Below are 25,773 nucleotides of genomic sequence, written 5' to 3' on the forward strand. Positions count from 1 at the left end.
CTTCAATTGTACAAGACTTTTATAAGCATATCAATTTGGTGTTAGATAAACTGTACCGTGGCCTGGCCGGCCAATGTGCTCAGATATCAACTCTTTGTGTGCCCAGTTGAGTTAAGTGGAGGTAAAATATTCTTATTGAGTTAGTTTGGAGAATATTGTATTGGATCAACTAATGATCCCCTTGTTGATATTTTTCTTTATTCTCATCACATGTCTGCTTGAAATTGTATTGATATTGTAAGGAGAAATTCTGTCTTGGTCACTCATGGGTGTTAAAGGGTTAATGTTTTCTATATTTATTTATCAGGACAGAATGTCCTTCACTCGATAATTTTTCCAGATTGAAGTGAATGCAGTTTCCTTTTTATTATATATTTGAAGCAAAATTTCAAAGCATCTTGCACATATCTTTGTCCTCAGCAGTTCTTTAATTTGTTTCACAATTCTCCAGCTGCAAATATGAAAGCCTTATGGTGACTGAAACCAGATTATTTTGTGTTGTATTTCTGGTTAGAGCTTTGTACTGGCTACATCAATTATTGTTTCATGGATTAGGACCAATTAGGGAGCTCTGCTAGTAACTGAGTTTTTTTGTGGCTAAGTTCTTTTATTTATTATACTTTTTACTTCTAAGATTTCTATGAATAATATTACTATCAGCATTATTCAGTGTCTTATATTTCTTAAGATTTGAGAATTTCATGTTAAAAACTAATATTTAGACCAGTGGCGGGGTTGACTCATTTCTTTTTGCATCACCTTTCTTATTGCAAGTGTATTTTTACCGTAAAGAGAATTTATACTTTAATTTGTTACTCCTGGGGGGCAAATTGCAGACTCCTCACCCCCCCTCCCCAGGAATGGACAGCAGTCCACTTTCTGTGGGTTATTAAAATCAGTGCATTTTGTCCAGTGAATCCAAAGTTATAATTAATTCAGTTCTTGCCGTGACATTACAAAAGATGATAAGCATCTCAAGTTAATTTCACAGTGGCATCTCTTGTTTGATATTGAAGAAAAAAAATATCCTCGAAGAAATATCTTTTAATAGATCTGATCTGTGCATTGTGGAAACTTTATGGAAAATTTATTTTTATTTGAAGAGAAAACATTTACTTTTTTAGATTTGAAAAGAGCCAGCTAACAAGGTTCAAAATAGGATACTTTGAGATTAACAGGTAGATTTGGAAATATTTTGTGGCACCTTGTGAGAAAGTCTACTTGCTGTCTTCAAGTTTATTTTGGTGTATCTATTTAGCTGCCATATGGTTATATGTTATGCATATTTGTTTGCTGGCTTACCATGTTATGAGGTTTTAGATATTTCTTTTGATTTGACCTTTTGAGTGATTTTATTCTTTATATTCAAGGTGATTTTGGGTAGCTGTTTTGGCGATATTTTTATTTTATGTATATGGCAGCTTATTTACCATGTGATGAGTTTCATGGATTTCATTTGATTTGACCTTTCTTTCTGTCAGACAATCACCTTGTGAGCTATTTCACACCTTGCGGCTTCACAACTTGCTCAGGCACTCCCCAACACGGTGAAAACTGCTAGCTAGGCACACTTAGTCAATATCTCCTTGCAGGTAAAATTGTGTTTTTTTCTTACACAACAAGTTTCCAAGAAAGTGCTAGTTCGTGCATCAATAGCATACAGTTTCAAATAACATTTGCCTTATCATCTCAAGAAAAAATTTCTAAAAAATTACTTTACTCGACTACATGATCTGACTTTGGTGCAAACCACACCAATGACTCCCTGGTGAGAAAGGGTTACTCTTGTTCAGATAATTTCTAGAATTATTTAATATTTATCTCACAAGATGAATTCAGACCTATAAAAACTGCCAGCGTACTTCCTTGGAGAGTAACGCTTTACCCTTTACAACCTTACATCAGTATGCATATTCTCCATACTGTTCTCGACACATTTCCTAAGACAAAGAGAATTTGCCTATCAATCAAGAGTTTCTGTAGTTGTTAATCATTTTCATTATTCTCATGATGTTAATGTGTGATTCAGGGCTGATATTGTAAGGAGAAATTAGATGCTGGTCACTTTTAGGAGTTAAGGATTACGGTAACACAAAAATGGTTTTGTGTCATCTAATTTTTCTTGTCCTTTTTCATCATATCCAAGAGTTTCTGGCTATCACTACAGTCACCTGTTGTGGGCATTTTCCACCAGGCCTGACACAGCAGACTGTCACTTGACACCTGGTGTGAACAGACTACCACAGCTACTTATGGAGAAACAGACAGCAGGAGAGTCAACTGTCAGCAACATGACTACCTCATCTAGACCTGATCATGTTCCTCTGATACAAGACAACTCAACTGCATCAGCTTGTTTCCTGCCAAACAGCTCTTTTTCTTTCTTATCAAGAGTTTATGATTCTTCTGTGTCACCTGGCATGAGCTTCCTCTCAAGACCAGACTTTGGAGACTCAAATGTGACACCTGGTGTGAAGGTACCACCACAGCTACCTATGGACTGTAGAAGCCACATGGAGTCTGCTTCCAACAATTTTTCTTCTGCATTCAGTCCTAGTGATCCTCTGTCACAAGACATCTTCACTCCATCAACATCTTTAATGTCATTCAGTTCTTTTGCTTCTTTGCCAAGAGTTGTTGATTGCTCTCAGTCACCCAACATGGATGTTTTCATCAGAGATGATTTCAGAGGCACTCACGGGACACCTAATGTGAACACAACACCACAGCTATCTCTGGACAGTACAGGGAAGAGTCAGATAATGGGAGAGTCTACTGTTAATAGTAATACTACTGTATTCAGTCCTTATGGTTGTTTCTCCCAAGACTTCTTCAATCTACCTACTTGTTTGGTGTCATCTGGTTCTCCAGCTTCTTTTTCAAAGAATGTCAGTTATTTGCAGTCACCTGCAAGAAATGTTCCCACCAGACCTTACTTCAGAGGGAATCACTTGACACCTGGTGTGAACTTACCACCTCAGCTGATGAGGGACAATACAAGGGAGAATCAAACACAAGGGGAATCAGCTGTTAACACTTCAACTACATTAGTTAGACCGTTAAACTTTCCAGCAGTACCAGCTCTTCCTTTGTCAAGAGCAGCAGGTAGTGTGGCACAATCAACACACCTTACATCCCTTGGTTTTTCAGCCTATAGATCTGTAAATGAGGTAAGATTTTGAACAACTGATGATCAATCAATCAATTAATTGTTAGTTTGATCCTTCTCTACTCTAAAGGTAGTTTTATTATGGATTCACGTCAGCCTATTAGTTTTCAGAGTTTTATTCCAATTTGCTTTTTGTCATTATATAGATCGGAACTCTAGAGTGGATAGTTTTACCATAAGCAGAAATTTTAATTAATTTTTAATTTTTAATTGTATATTTTTCTTCGTAGTTTTCCCATTTATGTTATGTTCAATTTGAATTATTTGTTTCAGTTGTTGTTGCATGGACCACATTGAGAACTACTGGTTCTACCAGTAATTGTGTTATCCAATTAAGTCATTATCTTATCTTATATTCTAGGGACAATAACTTATTTTTAATATAAATAAATAAAATATAAATTTATATAATGCCATCTTCCATTTATTGTCCATGATGCTTTTCAATACTCTAAAACCATAAAAATTAAAATCCTAAGAATTAAATGCACCATGTAATACGATAAGATTACAAATATAAGAAAGTAAAAACCACAAGTAAAAACTACAAATCAAATGCAGGCTTAAAAAGATAAGTCTTAAGATTAATTAGCCTCAAAAACTGCCTCTGATAATGAATTAAAGCCTGATCTTGAGTGGTAGTTCATTCCAGAGCCTTGGTGCCACCACAGAAAAAGCCCTTTCACCATGTGTTTAAAGATTTGCTCTTGGCTCATCAAGCAACCTGTTTAAAGATTTTAGTGTGCAATGAGAGTTATTATACTTCAATAGGTCTTTATAAATGTAATCTGGGGCCAGTCCATTCAGAGCTTTGTAAGTTAGCAACAATGTTTTAAAAACTATGCTATAATGAACTGGCAGCCAATGTAAGCTCCTTAGTATTGCTGTGATGTGTTCCTGCCTTCTAGTCAAGGTAACAAGGCAAGCTGCCGAATTCTGTAAAAGCTGAAGTTTATTAATCAGATTACTTCAGGAGACCATACAGTAGGGCATTACAATAGTCCAAACGCAATGTCATGTAAGCGCGAACAATGGCCTCAGAAGTACTCAGGGATAGGTATTGCCTAATTTTAGTTATACTGGCCTGTTTACTAGACTTAATCACTTCTTTGCCTACTTGTATGTAGTGGAGGGGTGGTTATGGACAATGTTTAGAACTAATATTACATCACTTATATAAGTGGGACTTGAAATTAGCTCTTTGAGTCCACTGAACTTTAATGTTTATCATTAGGTTTTTTAGATCCATTAAGGTACCATTCTTTGTAAATTTACATCCAAGGTGACATCATCTATGTTTCTCTTTTGACAGGCTTGTTATTCAAATATTCCTTTACCCAAGCATTTGCAATCAAGTACAGTCAAAACTAAATCACACAGTGTTTCAGTGCAAGGAAGTAAGTTACACTTGGGGTTAATCTGGATGCTCTTTAAATGTGATCATGCTTTTTTTATCATTTGATTTATTGTAGTCAAACACAGCCTGTACATTTCAAGACACAGTAGACAAGGGGAACAGCTTGTTGCATTGAAATATTCCTTAGTGTTGCTTTTCATGTTTTTTTCTTTGAACAAATTCAGGTCTGTTAAATCGTGTGCACTTTACATGCATACATAATTACATACACTTTATTTGGTATAGTAGGTTAAATTAAGGGAGCTAAAAATAGCTGATGTGGACCTGCTGTTATCAAAACAGTTTACAATCACAATATAAAAATTAATAAATAGATAAAACCATATGAATTCCATAGATAAGATCATTGATAAAAATGATGTTTGAATTTCTGGAATCTAGTTGTGTGGCTGCATTACATCAGTGATTTTAAACAGTACATATACGCCTTCCTTCAGACCCTCTCTGGCCTCGAAGAGTTTTTTCGATCTGAACCTTACCTTGAAGTTAAATTGTCTCCTGTCTGAATGTAATGTAATGCAAGGTGATTTTTTTCCTACAATTAGAGGCTATTTGCTTAATTTAAGGTAATTTTGTGGAGAAAATCTACAGAAATCAGTGCGATGGCATATTGAGTTGATCTCAAACCTCACAAGACTACAGATGTCAGATCTCTTTTTATCCATGCACAGGAGTACATACAATTAATTGACTGATGAATTATGTTTTTAAGATGAAAGTCGAAGAAAGAGGAGATCGTCGCCAGGCTGCAGTAACCAGGATCCTAAACATCCTAGAGTAGTATTTGTGGACTTGACAGGTTATTGTTAGTCTTGTTGGCTATGAATGAATATTTTTACTTACATCTTTCACAAAAAGCAAATATTTCCTAATTTAAGGATGAAGCCTTATGTATATTTTCCTGATAATAAGCAATTATTGGATGAAGTTGAGCGAGATGTTGAACAATTATTTGGTATAGGTGAAGTGAATATTGTTGAATAATCCCGAGACGAAGTTGTTGGGACTATTGAACAAAGCTCACTGAGCCTGAGATGAAAAATTGCTTTATTATGATTGCTCTCGAATTTTGTCGTCAATTCAATTTGTTGTTGAAATCATTCTATTACTACTGTTTTGATTACTGGTATTGAAATAAGTAGCCAGCTTTTTTGTTCTTAGGTAAACAACACTAAGAGCCAATTCTCCCAGCCGTACCAACGGAGGCAATTGACTATAATTGCTTTATTCACGTTAACTTTTTAAAGCAACATCCCACAATCTACGTTGGAGCATTCTAACTATGCTGTAAACTTAACCTATCACCTCTGTCTGTTTATTGTTTCGTGCTTCACCCACAAAACTGAGCAGATTCTTTTCTTGCTCTGTTGGTGAGCACTGATTGGCACAGCAGATTACAGTTGGAATCATTGTCTGTTTCCTATAATTTGATTGGTTAATCTTGTTTAAGAGACCCAGGTAACACTTTGAGGTCATTATTAAAGTTAGTATTTTTTTTAGTCAAACAAGGTACACCAACAGATGATGAATTAGAGGAACTAGGCAACGAAATTGCTGAAAAGTGGATGAAACTTGGGCGTCGCTTGGGGTTTAACGAGCCAAAACTTCAGGATATAGAGCAAAACCACAGGCAACTATGTGAGAAAGGATACCACATGTTAATGGACTGGAAACAGGAGAATGGTTCTGCTGCAACTTACCAAAATTTGAATGTTGCTTTACAGCATAAACTCGTGCAGCGTAAAGACTTAGCAGAACAATTTTGTTATAGACATGGTAATCATTTTTATTAATACTAGTTGATAGGAAATTATCGTTATTGAATTATTGCATGTCGGTGAAATCTGAATAAAGCAGACCCCCGTATTGAGGGGACTTACAGTTATACAGCGGCCATCTCTCTAAAGATGAGGAAGACACAAAAATAGGAAGCCTATCTACGACAAAAAAACCCAGTAGTGTTACCATATTCTTTGAAAGAGGTACAAAGTTTAATTGTCGAGTGGCTAAGGGTTTACAATAAGGATGTCATCAGTTTTGTTCGTAAGACATGTTGAACCTCAAACTACAAGAGACAAAACGCCTCTACTTTGTTTCCAATTGTATTTTGAATGGAATAACGTTTTAGCAATTCCTAAATCAGTCCGTTAACAAGAAGAAAGAGGCTCAAAACAAGATGAATTAGAAAGCCAAGATACATGTATTGATGCTTAAACAGACCGATAAGCTCAGGTTACTGGAACTTGTATGGAGCGAACTCACCTTGGAAATATGTCGATCGACGCATACTTGCATATTGCAAGGATCATGTGCTTAAATTATAAGATAAAAAATATAGTCAATTATGAGCTCGATAATGAAATACAGAAAGACATTTTTCGTCTTACCACGAGCTTGTCTGAGTTCCCTAAAACAAATCGTAGCAAAACGAAAAAACGTCTTCCTCTTTTTCAGTACCTGACTCGAACTTTACCATCTTTCGTATGCTGGTTACCACTGATTATGGTCATCAATTCGTTGTTTTTCTTTAGGAGACCTCCTTCCTGGGGACACTTTTGATGTAAAAATCTGTCGGCAAAGACTTGCAGAACATTACAGAAGAACCGCTAAGGTGCCAACCTCTGTGTGGTCCAAAACATCGGCCGTGAACATTGACCAGATCTACACTCGACTGTCCTGGGTGAAGGAAGAACAAACCCCAGCTGGGTCATCGCGGGCTGAGTTGAATCACTACACTGATGTTCTCGCTGAAAACAAGAACAGATTCACGTCAAACAGGATACTCGTGCAAGGGCAGACTGGGATTGGGAAGAGCACGTTTGTGAAGAAACTAGCCAAGGACTGGGCTGAACTTGACGAGAACACTAAAGAAAATATGAATAACGTGTATTGCACAGAGTCGCCCCTTCAAGATTTTCAGGAAGCTTCCAGTGAATATACATCAGGTGAGGAAAGTGAAGTATCGTGGAGTGGTGAAGGCGATTATACATCAAGTACTGACAGTGGAGACACGTCAAGTGATGAAAGTGACGCAACTTTGCCCGTGGATTATGAAGTCAAGATTAGAAATCGTTTAAATGTCTTGAAGAGGTTCGAGATAGTTCTTGTTATTGATCTAAAACAAGTGTCGAAGTGCAGCAGCCTTAGAGATGTCATAGACGGCTCTCATATTTTTGCAGACGAAGACGCAACCCTGACTGAAGGCCTGTTAGGTTACATCACCAAGAACCAGGACAAGGTCCTTCTGGTGTTTGATGGTTACGACGAGTATCATTGCGCAAGCAACTCTGAAATATTTGAGATATTTAGAGGAAATAAACTGAGGAACTGTTGTGTGTTGATGACAACTCGAATTTCGAAAGCTGATGAGCTGAAACAATTTAAGGACGTGCATGCTGAGATCACTGGGTTCAGTGAAGAGGACAGAAAGGCGTTTATGATCAGAATCCTTGGAGGCAAAACACAAGCAAAAAAGCTAAAGAAACATCTTAACAAGCGAGACCTTGAAGATCTGGCAAGAGTTCCGCTACTTCTACTTTTCTTTTGCACTTTGTGGAAAAAGGGAAAGCTACAGAGCTTTCCTGACTCCAAAACAAAATTGTACGTAGCGATCATCCAGTACGTTTTGGATCATAATGAAGGGAAATGTTCTTCTTCTAACTTTCGCAAAGTTGAAGATTTCACAGAGATTTTGGCTGAAATCGGAAAGGTGGCTTTAGAATGTCTTTTAAATGACGATCATGTATTTGAGTACGATCAACTGTCCGCTGCAGTCCTTTGTGAGGAAAGTCGGATTATGGGCTTACTTCAAGTCAATGAGTATGCAGAAAATATTCGACCAGCAGGAATGGTATCGTTCATTCACAAGAGCATACAGGAGTTCTTAGCAGCGTGGTATATCACCTACCGATGTGTCCTTAAAGGAAATCTCGGTGAAATTAACGACCGGGCCCGAACCTTGGACAAGTGCAGGTCCTTGGAAAATGTCTTTAAGTTTATTTGTGGTTTGTCAGATGGTGGATCAGTGAAAGTTTTTGAACACTTGACATCAGTAAGAGTCTCTGACTCAGAGCTGGATTTGTCAAAGACAATACCTGATGAACAAAGGGAGACAGACGTGACACTAAGTGGCGTCACTAACAAGCAGAGGAGTTTCATTAACCTTGTCTACGATTCCTTTGATGAAGTTGAATCAAAAACTGAATTCTTAAGACATTGTTTAAATTGCACCGAGGGGATCATTTTTCTTTGGTATGGAAGATCAATTAGTGACCTTGTGCCGGAACGGAAAATTTTAAATGAAGTTTCAATTCGTGGTGTGGTGTTCTGTGGTCGCTGGGGTTGTGACAAAATGACAGTGCTATGCGAGTCGCTTGAGTTTCTCAATTGCTTACATATTCCGCTAAAAGCGACTGAGAATTTGGCGGCTGTTTCAGCTGAAGAACTTTTAAAGAAATTCGAATCAGTCAAATGTGACCTTCTTAGCAGTCAAAAAAGTTATTGTGAATTTGGTTGCATGCTTCATTTCCACAGTGATCAGTCACTGTTTTACTTCACTGAACTGAAGTTGCAGTGTGATGATCATGCCAAACTGTTCACTGAGAATTTCGCTCCATCTCATTCCGCAAGTTTGTGTCCAAAGTCGTCATCTCTGAAATTCCTTAGATTTCTACACTTTGCGTCACATTTTAGCTACCCAACATGGAGTGTTAACAAGCCAATAACGCGCAGTTTTAGTACCATAATTAGAGATTGTAAGAGTTTCGAAAAGTTTAAAATAGATGATTTGAATGAGAGTCATTTGGAATGCCTGGAACAAATACCAAATCCTCTTACATGTCGGTTGAGTCTTGGAAGTATTATCTTTGGCAATTCGTTAACATCGTCTGAAGTATTAAAGCTCGCTAGTTTGTTACCACGGTTCAACAATCTCATCAAATTTGGCCTTAAATTGCAGAACTGCTCTGCTGAAGCAGAAAACAAAGTGGTTTGTAGCATCATCACACACAAGAATCTTCAGGAACTGAAACTGACGGACTTGAGAATGACTCCAGCAATAGCCGCGGCACTTGGTCGGTCACTTCCTGAAATGTCGTCTCTAGAGATACTACTGTTAGAAGGGAGGGAGGGGAGCACCGTACAAGTGGAGGACGTGAAGGCTCTATTTGGAGGATTTAACAAAACATTTCCGTCTTTAGAGAGTCTCAGCTTCCCTTTTTTCTGCATCAGAGGTTGCTTTGCTCCACTGACTGAGCGTTTTCACTTCTTTCCCAGCTTGCGGGTGGTAAGATTTAATTGTTCAAATTTGGATGAACGTGACTTTCGTGGTTTAGTGTGTAGTTTGAAATCCATTCCTAATCTGAGGACGCTGTTGCTAGATGGCAATCCACTGGGTGACAAGAACAGGGTGGAATCGATCGTGAAACAAGCACTGCCTCAGGTTCATGTTTATAACTGGTAACACCAGGTTCATTCAACAAGTAAGAAGATAGAAATGAGGACTGACGGAAAGACCGATTGTGATCACTGTTATGTGACTTGAGCTGCTCGTCCCAGTACCACGCAAAAATACATTTTTGAGGAAAGACCTTGAACACATCACAGTCGAAGTTTCTGGAACTGTTTTTGAAGTTTTCCCCCTCAATAATTTTTTTGGTGTTTGACAAATTTCGGTTAAGATGCTCGAACATATAACGTTTTAACGAAAGCACAAGTCGTCCACGTGACAAGAAATGCGTAGCACAGCAAGAAAGAGTTTTTTTTTATGAATTTAGTTGAGTTTTGAAAGTCAGCAGTTTTTGAACGCGAAAAAGTTGCTCGGTAAACCTGAGGTACGCTTCACGACTGTTTTTGGTCAGTAGTACTTTTCACCAGAGATATTCTGCTGTTTTGTTAACTACCAAGGTAGTTACGGCGAAGCTCACAGTTTTTCCTAACCTTCGCTCTAGGAGAAATGTTTGCATCTCGGAGCAGATTATGTCCGCGTACAAATATCTTTGCCAAATGGAGGCTATTGTTAATATGAGAACAGACTGCGAAAACGTTTGCTGATCAAGTAGTGTATATACTTGAAGTTGCATTTTGTTTTGGTAAGATACACGACCCTTACAGGCCTTTTAACTTAATAGTTATGTATGCAGGCATCTCAGAACTTTAGCATTTCGTTGTGTTCAGGATTTTATGAAAATAAATCAACCGATTAAATTATTTTTGTGCAGCAGCTACGTTGCTCGGCCGATAGCCTTCAGAAATGTCGTCCATATAATATTAATTATTAAAAACTGGATCATTGGATAATGCAATTCAAGACTTTTTATTGGCTTAGCCATTATGGTATATCAGCCAATATACCATAATCTACAAATATGGTAAGCGTACGCATCACCTTAAAATCAAAAGGGAGCTAAAAAATCCAGTTTCTTCTTACAAAATAATAATTTCTTGGGGGCGTTTTTAATAAAACAATTATTTTATCTGGGACCGTGAGAGGCTCTGCACTAGTTAGGGAAGTAAAGGCATCCGCTAGTGATAGCCTTTTCTTTTTAAATTATTCGAGAAATGTTTCTATTTCGAACGAGCAACTCGTGCATTTTCAGAATAACATTGACTTGAGTACAAAATTAGTGAGATGTTACTATAAAAAACTTAGAGTTACCATCATTCATTGATATGTCATAGTTTACCGGTATACTTCGAATTTTTGGTCCAATTATTTCCCCTTACGGTTGAGCGTAAAGGAAAACAGCTTTGCACTACTAATATTTAGTGGTAATTTGTTTTTTCTTTGCGGCGGCAGTGAGGACGTGAAGAGATCATTTAGGATGAAAATATCCTCAGATAATTCAGTTCGAAGTGAATTATTTTTATTCCTTACAACGGAATTTCCTCAGATATGAGCCCACACTCTAACAAGGGCACACTCGAATTAAGGCCCACTCCCTTGGCCCTCTTGACAGTTTGTTGAAAGGAAAACTAATGTAAACCCCTTCCCCCCCCCCCACCACAATGAAGGCCACTCCTCCCAAAAACGGCCTCTCCCTTTTAGACGACTGAAGTTTTTAATTAACACCCGAGCGCTTATTCGAAGAACTATGGATTTCCTCTACCTTTCGTTTGAATTTTCTCGCTCAGACCCTCGATAGTTACGCACTAGACGGCTGTTTATCTTTAAAAACAAGAAACGCGTCCAGTAGACTAATTTTAACAGAAGAAATTACTTTACTTGACCCCATATGTTTAGGGACAGTCCCGTTGCAGATTTATAAACTTTATGTTGAACAATGTTTCAAAGCCTTTATTTGTGAATATTGCGTGAAGCTAAATATTTTCGTACAGTGAAGCTTGATGAAAACTAGCCATAAGCTCCAGCACCTCATAGTACCTTCAGTATATACGTTGGCTTCGATACATCTTTCACATTGTACCTCACCTTCTACTATGCTTTGTCTTGTTTCATATTTCCTAAGTTCTCATTTCTGCAGTGTTTCTGTTGATGTTCCAATTTCACTTGACATCTCTATAATTAGATTTGATAAAAATGTAGGCCGTATATGAATAGATGATTTTCAGTCCTTTTCCAACCCCTGATAACTCTAACTCCCGCTAGCTCAAACCTTTTTCAATTTCCCTTGAGGGTTCGAGTTAACGTTCTTCACCAACCGGGAGGTCTAAGATCTGTATTGGGTAGGTCTTGGATACTGTCCGAGGTCGAAGGCTACCTGCCGTATTCCCAATACTGACCGACCTTGGCTGGTGAAAAACATTTCTTTTTCTTGAAGAAACTCTTTCCAAAAGATCTCGCATGAGTTAGGGCTACAATTACCAGGGTAATTGAGGGAAGATCCTCTATAAACCAGGGTCCGGTATAAGTTATTTGACAAGTCTTTGCAGATGAATCTGTTGTTTGATCGTAAAGTCAACTCTCGTGTGGCCATCCATCTCTGTGTTTTGCGATTTCATATCAATAAAGCTGGACAGTCAATTTATAAAGTTAAGCCGTTGTTTAACGGAACCGCATTCTAAACAATCCTGAAGTTAGCTAAAGGTTTTATCGGGACAATTATTTTTATGACCAGTGTCAAGAGGGCGGAAAGATTACAATGGAAGGACATTTATTTGATTAAATCAAACCTCTTCTACAGAAAGCCTAAGGCCCACTGATAGCGTAAAACCGTAAAAAAGCTGTTAAAAAACCTTGGTTTGGGTTAGACCTCGTGTAAATAACCGGTCCTCTAACTCTTGAAGAGCTAATCCATGTGTTGTCAAAACGGAAACAAAAACGAGTAAACAAATATTTCATTAAAATAAAAGGAAAGGTCAAGATTACAATAGGAAGTGAACAAAGTTAGAGAGGACCAACACGGACAGACTTGATCGCGCAGGAGATTGGAGCTAGTCTGGGACTTACTTGGAATACGAGGAACGTGCGATCTTTACATGTGGATTCTTTAGAAAGAGTCAAAGCTGCAAGGCATGTGTAATTAAATAGAGGTTCACTCAAATAGTTATCTCTTTCGGTGTCTGCATGCTTAAATTTAAGTTAATGTTTGGGTCTAATTAAGGAAGTAAAGTGCACTTCCACCTTTGAGGCAAGTTTAGTTTCGATTTTGTTAGTAACTTTCTCTGCCTTCTCTTTCACTTTTGTGGGTACGTTTTGGAAGTTATTTAAGACCTATTGGAATCGCAGCTCTTCTGCTGCCCTCACTATGTTTGCTTTTGAATTTAATGCTACAGATCTAACTCTGTAAGCAAACACAGAAGTAAATTCAATGCATATTTGCATGTCGTCAACATTCAACTGAAGGTACGACTAAAATAATTGAAACAGGTTTAATGGACAGCCAATGTGACAAGACTTCCTAAAATTAGTTATTCAAAAATTACAGTGAAACCACATAACATAAAACAACATACTTTAAGTATGAAACCCACAGAATCAAGTGTATAGTCAGATCTCTGAGATGTTTTTCCTATTGTTGTGTTATTCCTTGTTATTCTAAGCATGCTGACCTGGTAGAGCCCGCGTTCTTATCTCTTCTACAACTTGACTGAATCTAAAACATAAATCACGTTTGAACACAAGTGTACAGTGGGAAGAAGACTCGCATAGTGCATATGTCATAAATCTACAGAACAGTAGCTGTATTTTTATTTATTTATTACACCCTATATATCCTCAATTTTGATTTGTCAGGACAAAGTGACCTTCACTTAATAATGTTTGAAGACATGATTTGCAGTTTTCTGTGCATTATTGATTAAAGCAAAAATTCATAGCATCTTAGACAGATGTCAGCCTTGAATCAGCTGCTCTCTGATCTATCTTTGACGAATCCGCGCCACAAAGGTGGGTGCCCCCTAACACAAACAAAACACAGAACATAAACGAGCCCGAGAACACACGCCACAATACAACTAAACGTAGGCCTAGAGATATTTATTATGCTAATTACAACAATAAAGCGACTAACAATAACGATAATACAATGATCTAATTAATTTACAGGAATACACTAACTTAAACTACAGTACACTAAAACTATTTACAAGATTATTACTATTAAGATAAAAAAAAGGTTTTTTTTTTTTTAGTTCAGTTCGGTTGGGTTTCACCTTACGCCCGTGTTCTTCTCCTGTCCACAAATCACCACGCTCCACCAACAAACGACTGACAAACCAAATTCACAATTCACAAACCGAACTCACGTTTAACCCAGCTAAACGTAGAAGTTTCCAACCTCACGTAATTCGGTCTTCGCTCAGATCTTTCTTGACTCAGTTGTCTTCACTGGCTTACTGTCTAACAGAAGATAATCTTCTCCTTTTCCTTCAAGTTCTGCGCTTTAATTTCTTCGGCCAGCTTCTCGGCACACATGTGCTCCCCGACAAATGGATCTTTTGTCGTGTAAAGGAACGGTTTTGCTGAATGACTCTTCAGTGATTAAAACGTGCTCTGATCCGAACGAGTCTTGGTAACTTTCAAACCTTCACCGCCGGTGACCTTCTCTAAAAAACAAAACCACCCCGTACCAAACCACCCAAATCCTTAAATACACATGGACGCAAGGTGCCCGAAAAGAATGAAGAAAACTATTTGATATACACAATAAAGGTTAATTACACAACAGTTTACACAAGTGAAGAATAAAAATTACGTAACAGATACAAATAATCACGAACTACACTGATCCTAAGAGAATAAAAAAAATAATTTACATTTAATAAATAAATTCCTAAAACTTCCATGACACCTCCCCCCTTAAATAGCTATTTTTTTGGGGACATGGAAACACAAAAATAGTGCTTAATTAAAGATTACATTAATATACTGTAGAGCAATATGAGGTATTTACGCCCTACTAAGGGCATCTACGTTACAATTTTGCTTACCACTCTTATGTTCTATTTTTATGTCGTACTCCTGTAAGGTAATGCTCCACCTTAATAGTTTCCTACTCTTGTCGCGAACCTGATTTAACCACACAAGGGGATTGTGATCCGTTTGCAGCTTAAAAGTGCGGCCATATAAATAATAGCGAAATAGCTCTACAGCCCAAACAATTCCTAAACATTCTTTTTCTGTGGTAGACAACTTTTCCTCTCTAGGCTGTAACTTTCTACTAGCATATGCTATGGGGTGTTCCTCCCCGTCCTGATCTTTCTGACTTAAGATGGCCCCAAGACCTCTATTTGACGCATCTACTTGCAAAATGAACTCGTCATTCCAGTGTGGTGGCCTCAAAACAGGGGGAGTCTGCATTGCAACTTTCAAATCCTGAAAAGCTGATTCATGATTAGTACTCCATTGAACCTTAGAGGGATTTTTACCCTTAGTGAGGTCGGTAAGGACAGCAGCCCGTTCCGAAAAATTTGGGATAAATTTCCTATAATACCCGATTAAGCCAAGAAAAGATCTTACCTGCTTCTTAGTTTCTGGTCTGGGATATTCTTTAATGGCTTGAACCAAAGCTGTGCGGGGCTGAATTCTATCACCTCCAACTCTGTGACCAACAAAATCGACCGTTGACATCGCGATCTTACATTTAGACGGCCTAGCATTCAGTTTGCACTCTCGTAAACGTTGTAAAACCTGTTGGAGCTCAAAAAGGTGTTGGGGAAAAGATGTTGACGTGTCAACCTCGACATCATCAATGTAGGCATCTGCAAAATCTAACCCCTGCAAGACTTTCTCAGACATCATCCTCTGAAAGGATGCTGGAGCTGTTTTCATACCAAATGGCATAACTAAGAACTCATACAAGCCTTTGGTAGTAATAAATGCGGACTTTTCGATGGTAGAGGTCTCCAAGGGAATCTGCCAGTAACCTTTTGTGAGATCAATTGTACTAATGTACTTAGCAGAGGCAATCTTCTCAATCATACGTTCCATGGAGGGAATAGGATAAGCATCCATCTTTGTGACAGAATTCATTTTTCTGTAATCAACACACAGTCGTATTGTACCATCTGGTTTGGGAACAATGACAACAGGGGCCGCCCATGGACTAGTAGAATGGCGTATTATGCCCATTTCCAGCATATTTTCAATCTCTTTGTTAACCTCCTCCTCAAGTTTTTGAGGGACCTTATAAGGGGCGCACCTAATGGGTGGGGAATCACCCGTGTCGATTTTATGCACCGCTACATTGGTTAAATTTGGTTTTCCTGAAAATACATCAGGATACTCATGTAGCAAGTTTTTTACCTGTCGTCTTTGATCTTCCGTCAAATTATCAGAGATCACTACATCTTTACAAGTCTCATCGTGACCAAATGGGAAAACGTTGCTTTCGTGCGGCAGTGGCATCTCTGGGGACTCCGCCATTACTAAAGCAGCCATTTCATCACGGCTCTGCCATTTGCTAAGCAAATTAATGTGATAAGTGCGATGCTGTTTGTACATCTTGCCTGTATCAAGCTCATAATTCAATCCGTCCTCTAGTGCTCTAGTGACTTTGAAGGGTCCTTGCCATCTCATTTCTAATTTACTCCCAGGGGTGGGAAGCAAAACTAAGGCTTTGTCTCCAACTTCTAAGTGTCGTTTTGAACTATGAATATCATACAACCGTTTCTGCTTACCTTGGGCTTGCTTCAAGTTTTCTTGAACAACTTGTTGCATCGTTGCAAGTCTTCTTCGGATCTCAAGGACATGAGTTATTAGATTGTCTTCTAAAGATGATCCTTCCGACCAAGTCTCCTTGATAACGGCGAGGGGTCCTCTCACCGTATGTCCATAAAGTAATTCAAAGGGCGAGTAACCAGTGGACTCACAAGGAATCTCTCTATAAGCAAAGAGTAAGTATGGGAGATACTTGTCCCAGGTTTGAACCCGCTCTCGAACAAACTTCCTCAGCATACTCTTTAAAGTGCCGTTGAAACGCTCCACTAACCCATTTGCCTGGGGGTGGTACACTGATGTCTTAATCTTAGTTATGCCTAATTGCTCATACAGCTGGGCCATAAGCTTACTCATGAAATTGGAGCCCTGGTCAGACACTATCTTATCGGGGATACCCACCCTAGAGAAATACTGAATCAATGCATCTGCGACCGCTTTTGAGCTCGTTGACCGTAAAGGAATGGCCTCTGGGTACCGTGTAGCATAATCTACGATTGTTAAAATGTACCTGTAACCCGTTGTTGTCCTGGGTAATTCTCCTACAATGTCGATGGCAATTTTCTTAAAGGGTTCAGTAACAATATCTACAGGCCTCAAGGGTGCCCTTTTTGACTTCAGCTTCCTGGCTACCACCTGACATTGCGGGCAAGTTGCGCAATATTTGCGAACATCAAAGCTTAGACCAGGCCAGAAAAAATGTGCGGTTATGCGTTCAACTGTCTTCTTGCTACCCATATGACCTGACAAGGGGATTGTGTGACCAACACGCAGGATTTCATTCCTATAGGATTCTGGTACTACAATTCGATCAACAAACCTTGTTCCATTATGTTCTTCGGGAAGATATTTACGGTGCATCAGGAGGTCGTTAGTGAAGAAGTACCCATCCGATTCTTGTGGTGCCATTTTGGATGATTCCTTGCGTACTTTCTCGAGAGTCACGTCTGACTTCTGATCCGCTATCAGCTGGTTTCTGTCTCTATCTAGGATGTTTACTGGAGGTTTAACTTTACTAGGTTCTATTATCAAAGTATCACTCTCAGGATTCTTCTTACTTGTCTCTTCCTGTACCATGCCCTCAAATAACCTTTGCAAATCTCCTTCCTCTGGAGCTTCAGGCTTTATTTCTTTCTTCGCTAAACTCTTGACGGCGAGTGAATTTTCCCTGTCAATTAGCTCGTCTGCTTTCAATTGGGCTTCTTGTAATGCTTTCTGTCTCCTAGTCATCACGAAGGCCTCATCTCCACCAATGTCATCAGCTAGAACATTTCTCTCCCATTGGTCCAAAACATTTTGTCTCGACAGTGTTCTTCCAAAAGACGACCTGCCAAGTAAGCAATCTACGGGTAGCCTCTCCAACACTCCTACTAATTCTACGTGTTTACCTTCTTTGCTGTCAAATTCAACGTTTGCAAGTGGGACTGTAAGACGTTCTCCCGCAGCTGTTAATACTGTGATATTCTCCCCTGTGAAGGCTGTATTGTTTACATATCTTTTCTGGACTAGAGTCCTAGTACAACCAGAATCAATGACCATTTCTGCAATTTTCCCGTTTATTTTACCTCTAACATTGCAAGGAGGGAACTGAGATTGTTCTGACGTTAGGGGTGTCATACACAGGAGGTATCCCTGTGAAGGCTTCCCACGGCCCTTTCCACAGTTGAACGACATGTGACCTGGTTTACCACATCTGTAACATTTAATTTCAGGCCTCGTGGTTCTACGGGCTGGAGGGGAGGATGGTTTGGAGGGTCTTACATGGTATTGGTCTTGTTTCTGTTCAGACAATAAGTTATCCGCCTTAACATCTGGCCTCTTCTTTTTCCCAAATTTCTCATAACTAGCGGTTGACATATACTTACCATCAACAAGTGGCCCTTTCCTAGATTGAACATGTAAATTAGCAAGGTTGCCAAGTTCTTCAGCAGTTTTGGGCTTTTGCTCCTTTAACCAAGCTCTAAGCTCAGGACTTACCGCATCAAGAAGTCGCTCCATCAATACCTGTTCAATTATCTTATCCGCATCACCAGTAGCCTCGGCAACAGCTATCCAGCGGCTGAGATACCTTCGGGTTCTGTTTCCCCACTGGACGAAGTCCTCGTCGGGCTTTTTCTCTGAGGTTCGAAACCTATATCTATAGTGATCTGCGGTTAACTGGTAGGCTTTAATAATGCTTGCCTTACTCTCGTGGTAATCCTGGCATGCAGGGTCTGGGATTTCTAAATAAATAGACTTAGCCTTTTCAGTGAGCTTGGGTACTAAATTACCAACCCATTCCCCCTCGGGTAAGGATTGCGCCCTTGCAGTCATTTCAAAAATCCGGAAAAAATCATCTATATCTTCACTCTCCCTCATTTCCCTGATTTTGATAAACTTGGGCCTTTTAACCTCATTGTCACTTACCTGTTTCCTTTCAAACTCCCTTATAGCAAATTCTTCCTTTTCAGCTCTAAGGTTTCTGAGTCTCTCCTCCTCTCGTACCAAACGCCTTTCTTCTTCTTGGGCTTTTTGAGTTTCAAACTCCCTTCTCTCCCTCTCTAATTCCCTTTCAGCCTGACGCCTTTCTCTCTCCACCTCCCTTTCTAACTCCCTCATTTCTCTGTGTTCCTGACTAATTCTCTTCCGCAGTTCTAACATCTGCAGCTCACGCTCTTGTAACTGTAATTTCTGCTCAAAACTAAGACCAGTCTCCAAAGTTTCCTCCGCAAGGTTTTCTTCTGGTGCATCGAAACTCTGACCTATGCGATCTGAAGTTCTGAGTTTGCTCGCTAAAGTCTTAACACCATCCTTAGGAGAAAAATGAATACCTCGTTTGATAGCCTCAGCTCTAAGATCTTTAAGGACCCAGGAATCATAGCCGATCGCTGCAGTAGCCATATTAAATAATCGTATACTATTACCTTGCGTGTCTCCTGTTGAGCTGTTTATGTAAACTGTTAAGGAGCGATCCCACTCCTGACACCAAAAATATGTGACGAATCCGCGCCACAAAGGTGGGTGCCCCCTAACACAAACAAAACACAGAACATAAACGAGCCCGAGAACACACGCCACAATACAACTAAACGTAGGCCTAGAGATATTTATTATGCTAATTACAACAATAAAGCGACTAACAATAACGATAATACAATGATCTAATTAATTTACAGGAATACACTAACTTAAACTACAGTACACTAAAACTATTTACAAGATTATTACTATTAAGATAAAAAAAAGGTTTTTTTTTTTTTAGTTCAGTTCGGTTGGGTTTCACCTTACGCCCGTGTTCTTCTCCTGTCCACAAATCACCACGCTCCACCAACAAACGACTGACAAACCAAATTCACAATTCACAAACCGAACTCACGTTTAACCCAGCTAAACGTAGAAGTTTCCAACCTCACGTAATTCGGTCTTCGCTCAGATCTTTCTTGACTCAGTTGTCTTCACTGGCTTACTGTCTAACAGAAGATAATCTTCTCCTTTTCCTTCAAGTTCTGCGCTTTAATTTCTTCGGCCAGCTTCTCGGCACACATGTGCTCCCCGACAAATGGATCTTTTGTCGTGTAAAGGAACGGTTTTGCTGAATGACTCTTCAGTGATTAAAACGTGCTCTGATCCGAACGAGTCTTGGTAACTTTCAAACCTTCACCGCCGGTGACCTTCTCTAAAAAACAAAACCACCCCGTACCAAACCACCCAAATCCTTAAATACACATGGACGCAAGGTGCCCGAAAAGAATGAAGAAAACTATTTGATATACACAATAAAGGTTAATTACACAACAGTTTACACAAGTGAAGAATAAAAATTACGTAACAGATACAAATAATCACGAACTACACTGATCCTAAGAGAATAAAAAAAATAATTTACATTTAATAAATAAATTCCTAACACTTCCATGACACTATCTCACTGTTCTCCAGCTACAAACATGACGAAAACCGCATTCCTTTAAATCTTTGTACTGGTTAGAGCTTATTACTGGTTAGAATGATTGTTTCACAGACACCAATTAGAGAGCTCTTAAGTATGCAGACATGTTTTAGCAGAATTACTTCAATCATTATCCTTTTTACTTCGAAGATCTATATGTATAGAAATTATAGTGGTCATGCATTACTGTCGGTGATGCATGACTGATGAAAATGACAGACATAAAAAAAATTACTCGTTCCTGATTAGCTAGAAAAGAGTTTAGACCTCATGTAACTTGGGATGCTGGTTGGTTTGCAAATGCACTTAACAAATAGTGCATCAGTTCAAATTAAAGCTTAATTAGCATGTTCAAGGTGTGCTCAGAGTAGGCGTCTTAGGTTTTAAAATAATGATTGGGTTCTTGTAGATGCTGAGCTTTTATAAATGAGAGTGATTTTCAGGGAATAACAAGTTTACTTCACATGCTTCCAAGTTCATGGATGAAAGTAATAGTGTTGTAAAAGTGAAAATCTTAAAAATTTAGCCAATGAGTTGAGAGATCTTCATGCAGATTTTACAAAGCAAGCACAGTCAAAATGTTTACTTGTTTTGTTTTTATGCCTTTCTTGTTTCATATATAGCATTAAGAATTATTGACATGAACGGTAGTTACTAAAAGTTGGAATCACCTGAAACCACCTGAAACCACCTGAAACCACCTGAAACCATCTGAAACCATCTGAAACCATCTGAAACCACCAATGAAACCACCTGAAACCATCTGAAATTACCTGAAAATTACATGAAAGCACGCAGACATGAACGCAGACCGCAGACCGCAAACCGCAGACCGCAAACCGCACACCTCGAATACCCACGCCTCGAAAAAGGTCTACACAGTGTGTAATTACCAGATTTATCTCTCTTCCCTTTGTTATCAAACGAGATCACGGAATGCGTAAGCGAAACTGCTATGTAAACATTGGAGTTGAATTCTTATTGAAGATATCGCAGTTACGACCCTCCACTGTCGAGCCGTACCAGTCTTGCTTAGGTTATGTTACGACCCTCCACTGTCGAGCCGTACCAGTCTTGCATAGGTTATGTGTGTGCCTTTTGAGTCAGTCGACGTGTGCGCAATCAGTTTTCCTTTGTGTATACAGTGTGTAATTACCAGATTTATCTATCTCTCTTTTGTCATTGATGTTATCAGACGAGATCTCGGAATATCTGTTTTCACGTTAAAGTACTTCTACTATATGAAATCATTTTTGGTACAATCGTACAAAGCAACTCAGGTGTCTCGTTAACACAGACCTCAAAAACGCAGAACGCAGACCGCAGACCGCGCAGCTCGAAAAACGTGTACACAGTGTGTAATTACAAGATTTATCTCTCTTCTCTTCGTTATCAAACGAGATCTTGGAATGCGTCGCGAAACTGAAACTATTTTCATTGTCAGTGACAGTGAGATAACAGATAAAAATAGACGTAAAGTAGAGTAAATTAGCAATGCAGAAGCTTTGCGTCATGCTGAAAATTAAGATACCGATTTGCGATAATGTTTAATTCACGTGGGTTTAGATGGCTTCTTGGGTGGTTTCAGGTAATTTCAGATGGTTTCCATGGGGGTTGCAGATGGTTTCAGGTGGTTTCAGGTGGTTTCAGGTGATTCCAACTTTTAGTAACTACGTGACATGAACTCCTGCGAAATGTGGTATAAATGACATGCATTAATTTTTCAGACCACAAACTTTACAAGCCCAGTCATACAGTTTTATTCATCTGAAAATTTACCCTTTCTAATATTTATACCAAAAAGTGCATTCAAAATCATGTGATAGCCTGTAATACTTTTAACTATGAGATTTTCATGATAAATCTGACCTGATGTCCATCAGTCAATATTTGTTTTCCAAATTTTCAGATCACCTTTCTTTTAAACTAAATATTTTATGTTCATGCATTTAAAGTTTTGCCCCCTTTTGTTGAATTATAATATTCATTTCGTTTTTATAGGCTATTCTACTTTATATAATGCCTTTAGTGAATATATATATATATTTTTATCTTTTATACTTATTTGTCTATTTGTTTACTTATGTTTGAGGGCCGTAGGTTAGAAAACTGTAATAGGTTATTGTACTTCCCTCTTTAAATAAAGTTATTGTATTGTACATAATTTGCTCCTTGTTCCTTATGTTAGCTCGCTTTGAACACCCTCCAATACTGGAAATTCTCTCTGGGAATAAGGGAATTAATACACATCTCAGCTACTTCATTTTTTTCATAGTTTCCCTCATGGTAGGTAATTCCTACATGGGGCATCTCATTCTATGCCAGCAAATCAACTTGAAATCTTTGAGTGAATCATATGATTTGTTTCAAAATCAAAATTTGCAATTTTGTTACATATTTTGTTACATACTTACACATTTACACTGTCATGTATGCATCATTAGAAAGTGACAACTTATTTTACTTCTGTTGAATTCATTGCTTTTTTTTGTGTGTGTGTGGATAGGTTTTCTTAAATCGTTCTATAGATATATATTTTGCTTACAAAATCATCAGCACATTGAGTAACAAGCAACTACCTTACTCAGGTGAATAGTTGTATTTGTTTATACTGAAACAAGGAGATAATAAAGTACAAAAAATGGATTTTAAACCCTACTCAGGCAACAATTACAATATATGTGGTTCAAATTAGTAATAACTGCTTCAAAAGATCCTCAGAGTTTGAGTGGTTAATCAGAGTGGGCCTTCAACACTTTTCACTGTTTTTAAACAGTATAGATGTGAAATCTGAACCTTTGAAGTTGCCACTTTTGTATGTCCAAGAACTGGATTCGATTGTTTTCTTTTTTTTCTTTTTTTCGGGAAAGGCAAACTAAGTGACTTCCATGTAAACCTTCCCTTCTGAAGGATCTGCAGCTTGCAAAAGTGAATTTTTCACCTTTAAACAAGTTCATATTAGAAAATAAATCATATGCATGTTTACTCTGCTTTACACTTGACCGTCTGGGTTCAAGTTTCTCCCCCCTCCCCCCCCCCCCCCCCCCACTCCTCATCCAGAAGAGGTTCCAATTCCCTTCCCCCAGGCATAGATGACAGACATGGATTAGCCATCTTTTCACTAGTATTTTATCATGTTGCTACATTGGATTACATAATTATGTTTCATAATAACTGAAGGGGGTCGCCACTAATCTTTTCTATCTGAATAATTCTTTTATGACAGCTATTGTGAGTGGTAAACGGTCTTTGTAATTAGCATTCTCTGCTATTTTTTTGAATTTATTCCTTAACTCTCATTCATGTTCCCCTCTTTCCCATTTCAATGTTGTCTGCAGTGTTACAAAATGGTCATCAATTTCAAGCAGTTATATTTTTAGGGGAGAAGGGGAACTTGCAATGAACTCAACTTCTTAGTCAGAGATAAGTTACACAATTCTGTATTCTACACTAATTGGAAGGTTGTCTACCACCCCGTAAGGGAGGGGAGGCATGCCAACTACTTTAATTTGATGGCCTGCTCCCAGTTGGCTTGTTAGCTCAATTGGTAGAGCGCTGCACTAGTATCGCAGAGGTCAGTGGTTCGAATCCCGTACAGGCCTGAAATTTTTTTCAGGTCTGATTTTCACTATTGCTCAAATAGTGCTTTACTGCGAAGGATCGTGCACATATACGTTTCATAACCGCAGTTCATACATATGTTTCATATGTTTGTTGTTGTTTGATTTATCATCTACGGGTTTATGTCGCATTAATTTGATGGCCTGCTCCCAGTTGGCTTGTTAGCTCAATTGGTAGAGCGCTGCACTAGTATCGCAGAGGTCAGTGGTTCGAATCCCGTACAGGCCTGAAATTTTTTTCAGGTCTGATTTTCACTATTGCTCAAATAGTGCTTTACTGCGAAGGATCGTGCACATATACGTTTCATAACCGCAGTTCATACATATGTTTCATATGTTTGTTGTTGTTTGATTTATCATCTACGGGTTTATGTCGCATTAATTTGATGGCCTGCTCCCAGTTGGCTTGTTAGCTCAATTGGTAGAGCGCTGCACTAGTATCGCAGAGGTCAGTGGTTCGAATCCCGTACAGGCCTGAAATTTTTTTCAGGACTGATTTTCACTATTGCTCAAATAGTGCTTTACTGCGAAGGATCGTGCACATATACGTTTAAAGGTTCTGTTGACTGATGACAGCCACAGCTTATAAATCGCAGAGATACTATAACTGCTGTAAACATTAGTTCCATTATACTACATGTGAGCATTACCACTGCATTACGGTGTGACGTCACTGTGTGTGTGCAGTCAAGTGTAAAAGATAATAACATGGTCGGTGCGGTTGGCGCTCGAGGTTAATGTTAACACCAAGTTTAATTTCACCCAGAGTCGGGTTAGAGGTATGTAGAAGTTGCTGTTATCGATTTTGTCGTTCTTAGGTTCGTTGATTGTCTGTCGCCTTGAAATGGTTTGTAGTTTCATGGACAATCGACATTTGTTGCTTATAATCGCTCAATGACTCCTATTCATTGTCACTATAAGGCAGTTAAGGTCAGTTGGTCATTGTATCCTTCGTTTCAGTTTTTACGTATTGGATCATCATTAAAGTTACCATATGTGTTTACCTGTCGTGGTTTATTGATGACTCTGATTCAGTCCGGAAATCTATCGCCGTAACACTACAAATAATTCTAAGCAGATGCAGACACTTGAACCCTAAGCCCATATTTTAGCCATATTGTATCTACATCCATGTATAACTTAGCAAACTCTTTGAGATGTGTTACAATGCACCTTAACATCAGTATGCATATTCTCCATACTGTTCTCTATACATTCCCTAAAGTGCTGACTAGGAGACTTTGAAAAACAATCAAGAACTTCTGAAGTTTATGATCATTTCCTCTATTCTCCTCACCTTAATGTGTGATTCAGGGGTTATAATGTGAGGAGAAATTAGATGCTAATCACTCTTAGGGGTGAAAAGGTTAAAGTATAATATTCCAACATCATCATCTTTAGCCCTCTCCCCAGTTCACACATTTCCAAAAGTACGGGGAATCTGGGGCTGAATTAGTGAAGGTCTGCCATGTACTGCACATTTCAGTGTCATGTCAGGTGTAAAACAGACCAATACTTAAGCAA

General features: G+C 38.7%; 3 protein-coding genes and 1 pseudogene across 7 annotated transcripts in view; 3 read left to right on the forward strand and 1 right to left on the reverse strand.

Annotated features, from left to right (window-relative positions):
* Positions 1 to 10,888, forward strand: part of LOC111328963 (uncharacterized) — a 63,100-nt gene extending 52,212 nt beyond the window's left edge. The window contains exons 2-7 of the mRNA XM_088752333.1: positions 1,125 to 1,178; positions 2,147 to 3,170; positions 4,482 to 4,566; positions 5,299 to 5,385; positions 6,087 to 6,362; positions 7,118 to 10,888. Of these exons, the coding sequence (XP_088608459.1) occupies positions 2,253 to 3,170; positions 4,482 to 4,566; positions 5,299 to 5,385; positions 6,087 to 6,362; positions 7,118 to 10,047 (4,296 nt within the window). The 5' untranslated portion in view covers positions 1,125 to 1,178; positions 2,147 to 2,252 and the 3' untranslated portion in view covers positions 10,048 to 10,888. The remainder of the gene's footprint in view (positions 1 to 1,124; positions 1,179 to 2,146; positions 3,171 to 4,481; positions 4,567 to 5,298; positions 5,386 to 6,086; positions 6,363 to 7,117) is intronic.
* The window catches only part of LOC148736155 (uncharacterized), a 165,913-nt pseudogene that overhangs the window by 72,243 nt on the left and 67,897 nt on the right, over positions 1 to 25,773 (forward strand). The gene's annotated exons all lie outside the window — the stretch shown is intronic.
* Positions 14,008 to 20,602, reverse strand: LOC148736165 (uncharacterized). 4 transcript variants are annotated; one of them, XM_088752324.1, is made up of 2 exons: positions 19,605 to 20,602; positions 14,008 to 19,491 (listed from the first exon to the last, which is right to left on the reverse strand). In XM_088752324.1, the coding sequence occupies exon 2, from the start codon at positions 19,339 to 19,341 to the stop codon at positions 14,935 to 14,937; it is 4,407 nt and encodes a 1,468-aa protein (XP_088608450.1). In that variant the 5' UTR covers positions 19,342 to 19,491; positions 19,605 to 20,602; the 3' UTR covers positions 14,008 to 14,934. The 4 variants fall into 4 exon arrangements, with proteins under 4 accessions (XP_088608450.1, XP_088608452.1, XP_088608451.1 ...); XM_088752326.1 differs by having other exon boundaries at positions 14,008 to 16,867; positions 17,522 to 20,602; XM_088752325.1 differs by having other exon boundaries at positions 14,008 to 15,675; positions 16,291 to 20,602.
* Positions 24,946 to 25,773, forward strand: part of LOC148736166 (uncharacterized) — a 2,401-nt gene continuing 1,573 nt past the window's right edge. Inside the window, exon 1 of the mRNA XM_088752364.1 lies at positions 24,946 to 25,028. The gene's annotated coding sequence lies outside the window, so the exon portion shown is untranslated. The remainder of the gene's footprint in view (positions 25,029 to 25,773) is intronic.

This window comes from Stylophora pistillata, chromosome 3 (assembly GCF_964205215.1).
Source record: "Stylophora pistillata chromosome 3, jaStyPist1.2, whole genome shotgun sequence".
NCBI classification, from domain to species: domain Eukaryota; kingdom Metazoa; phylum Cnidaria; class Anthozoa; order Scleractinia; family Pocilloporidae; genus Stylophora; species Stylophora pistillata.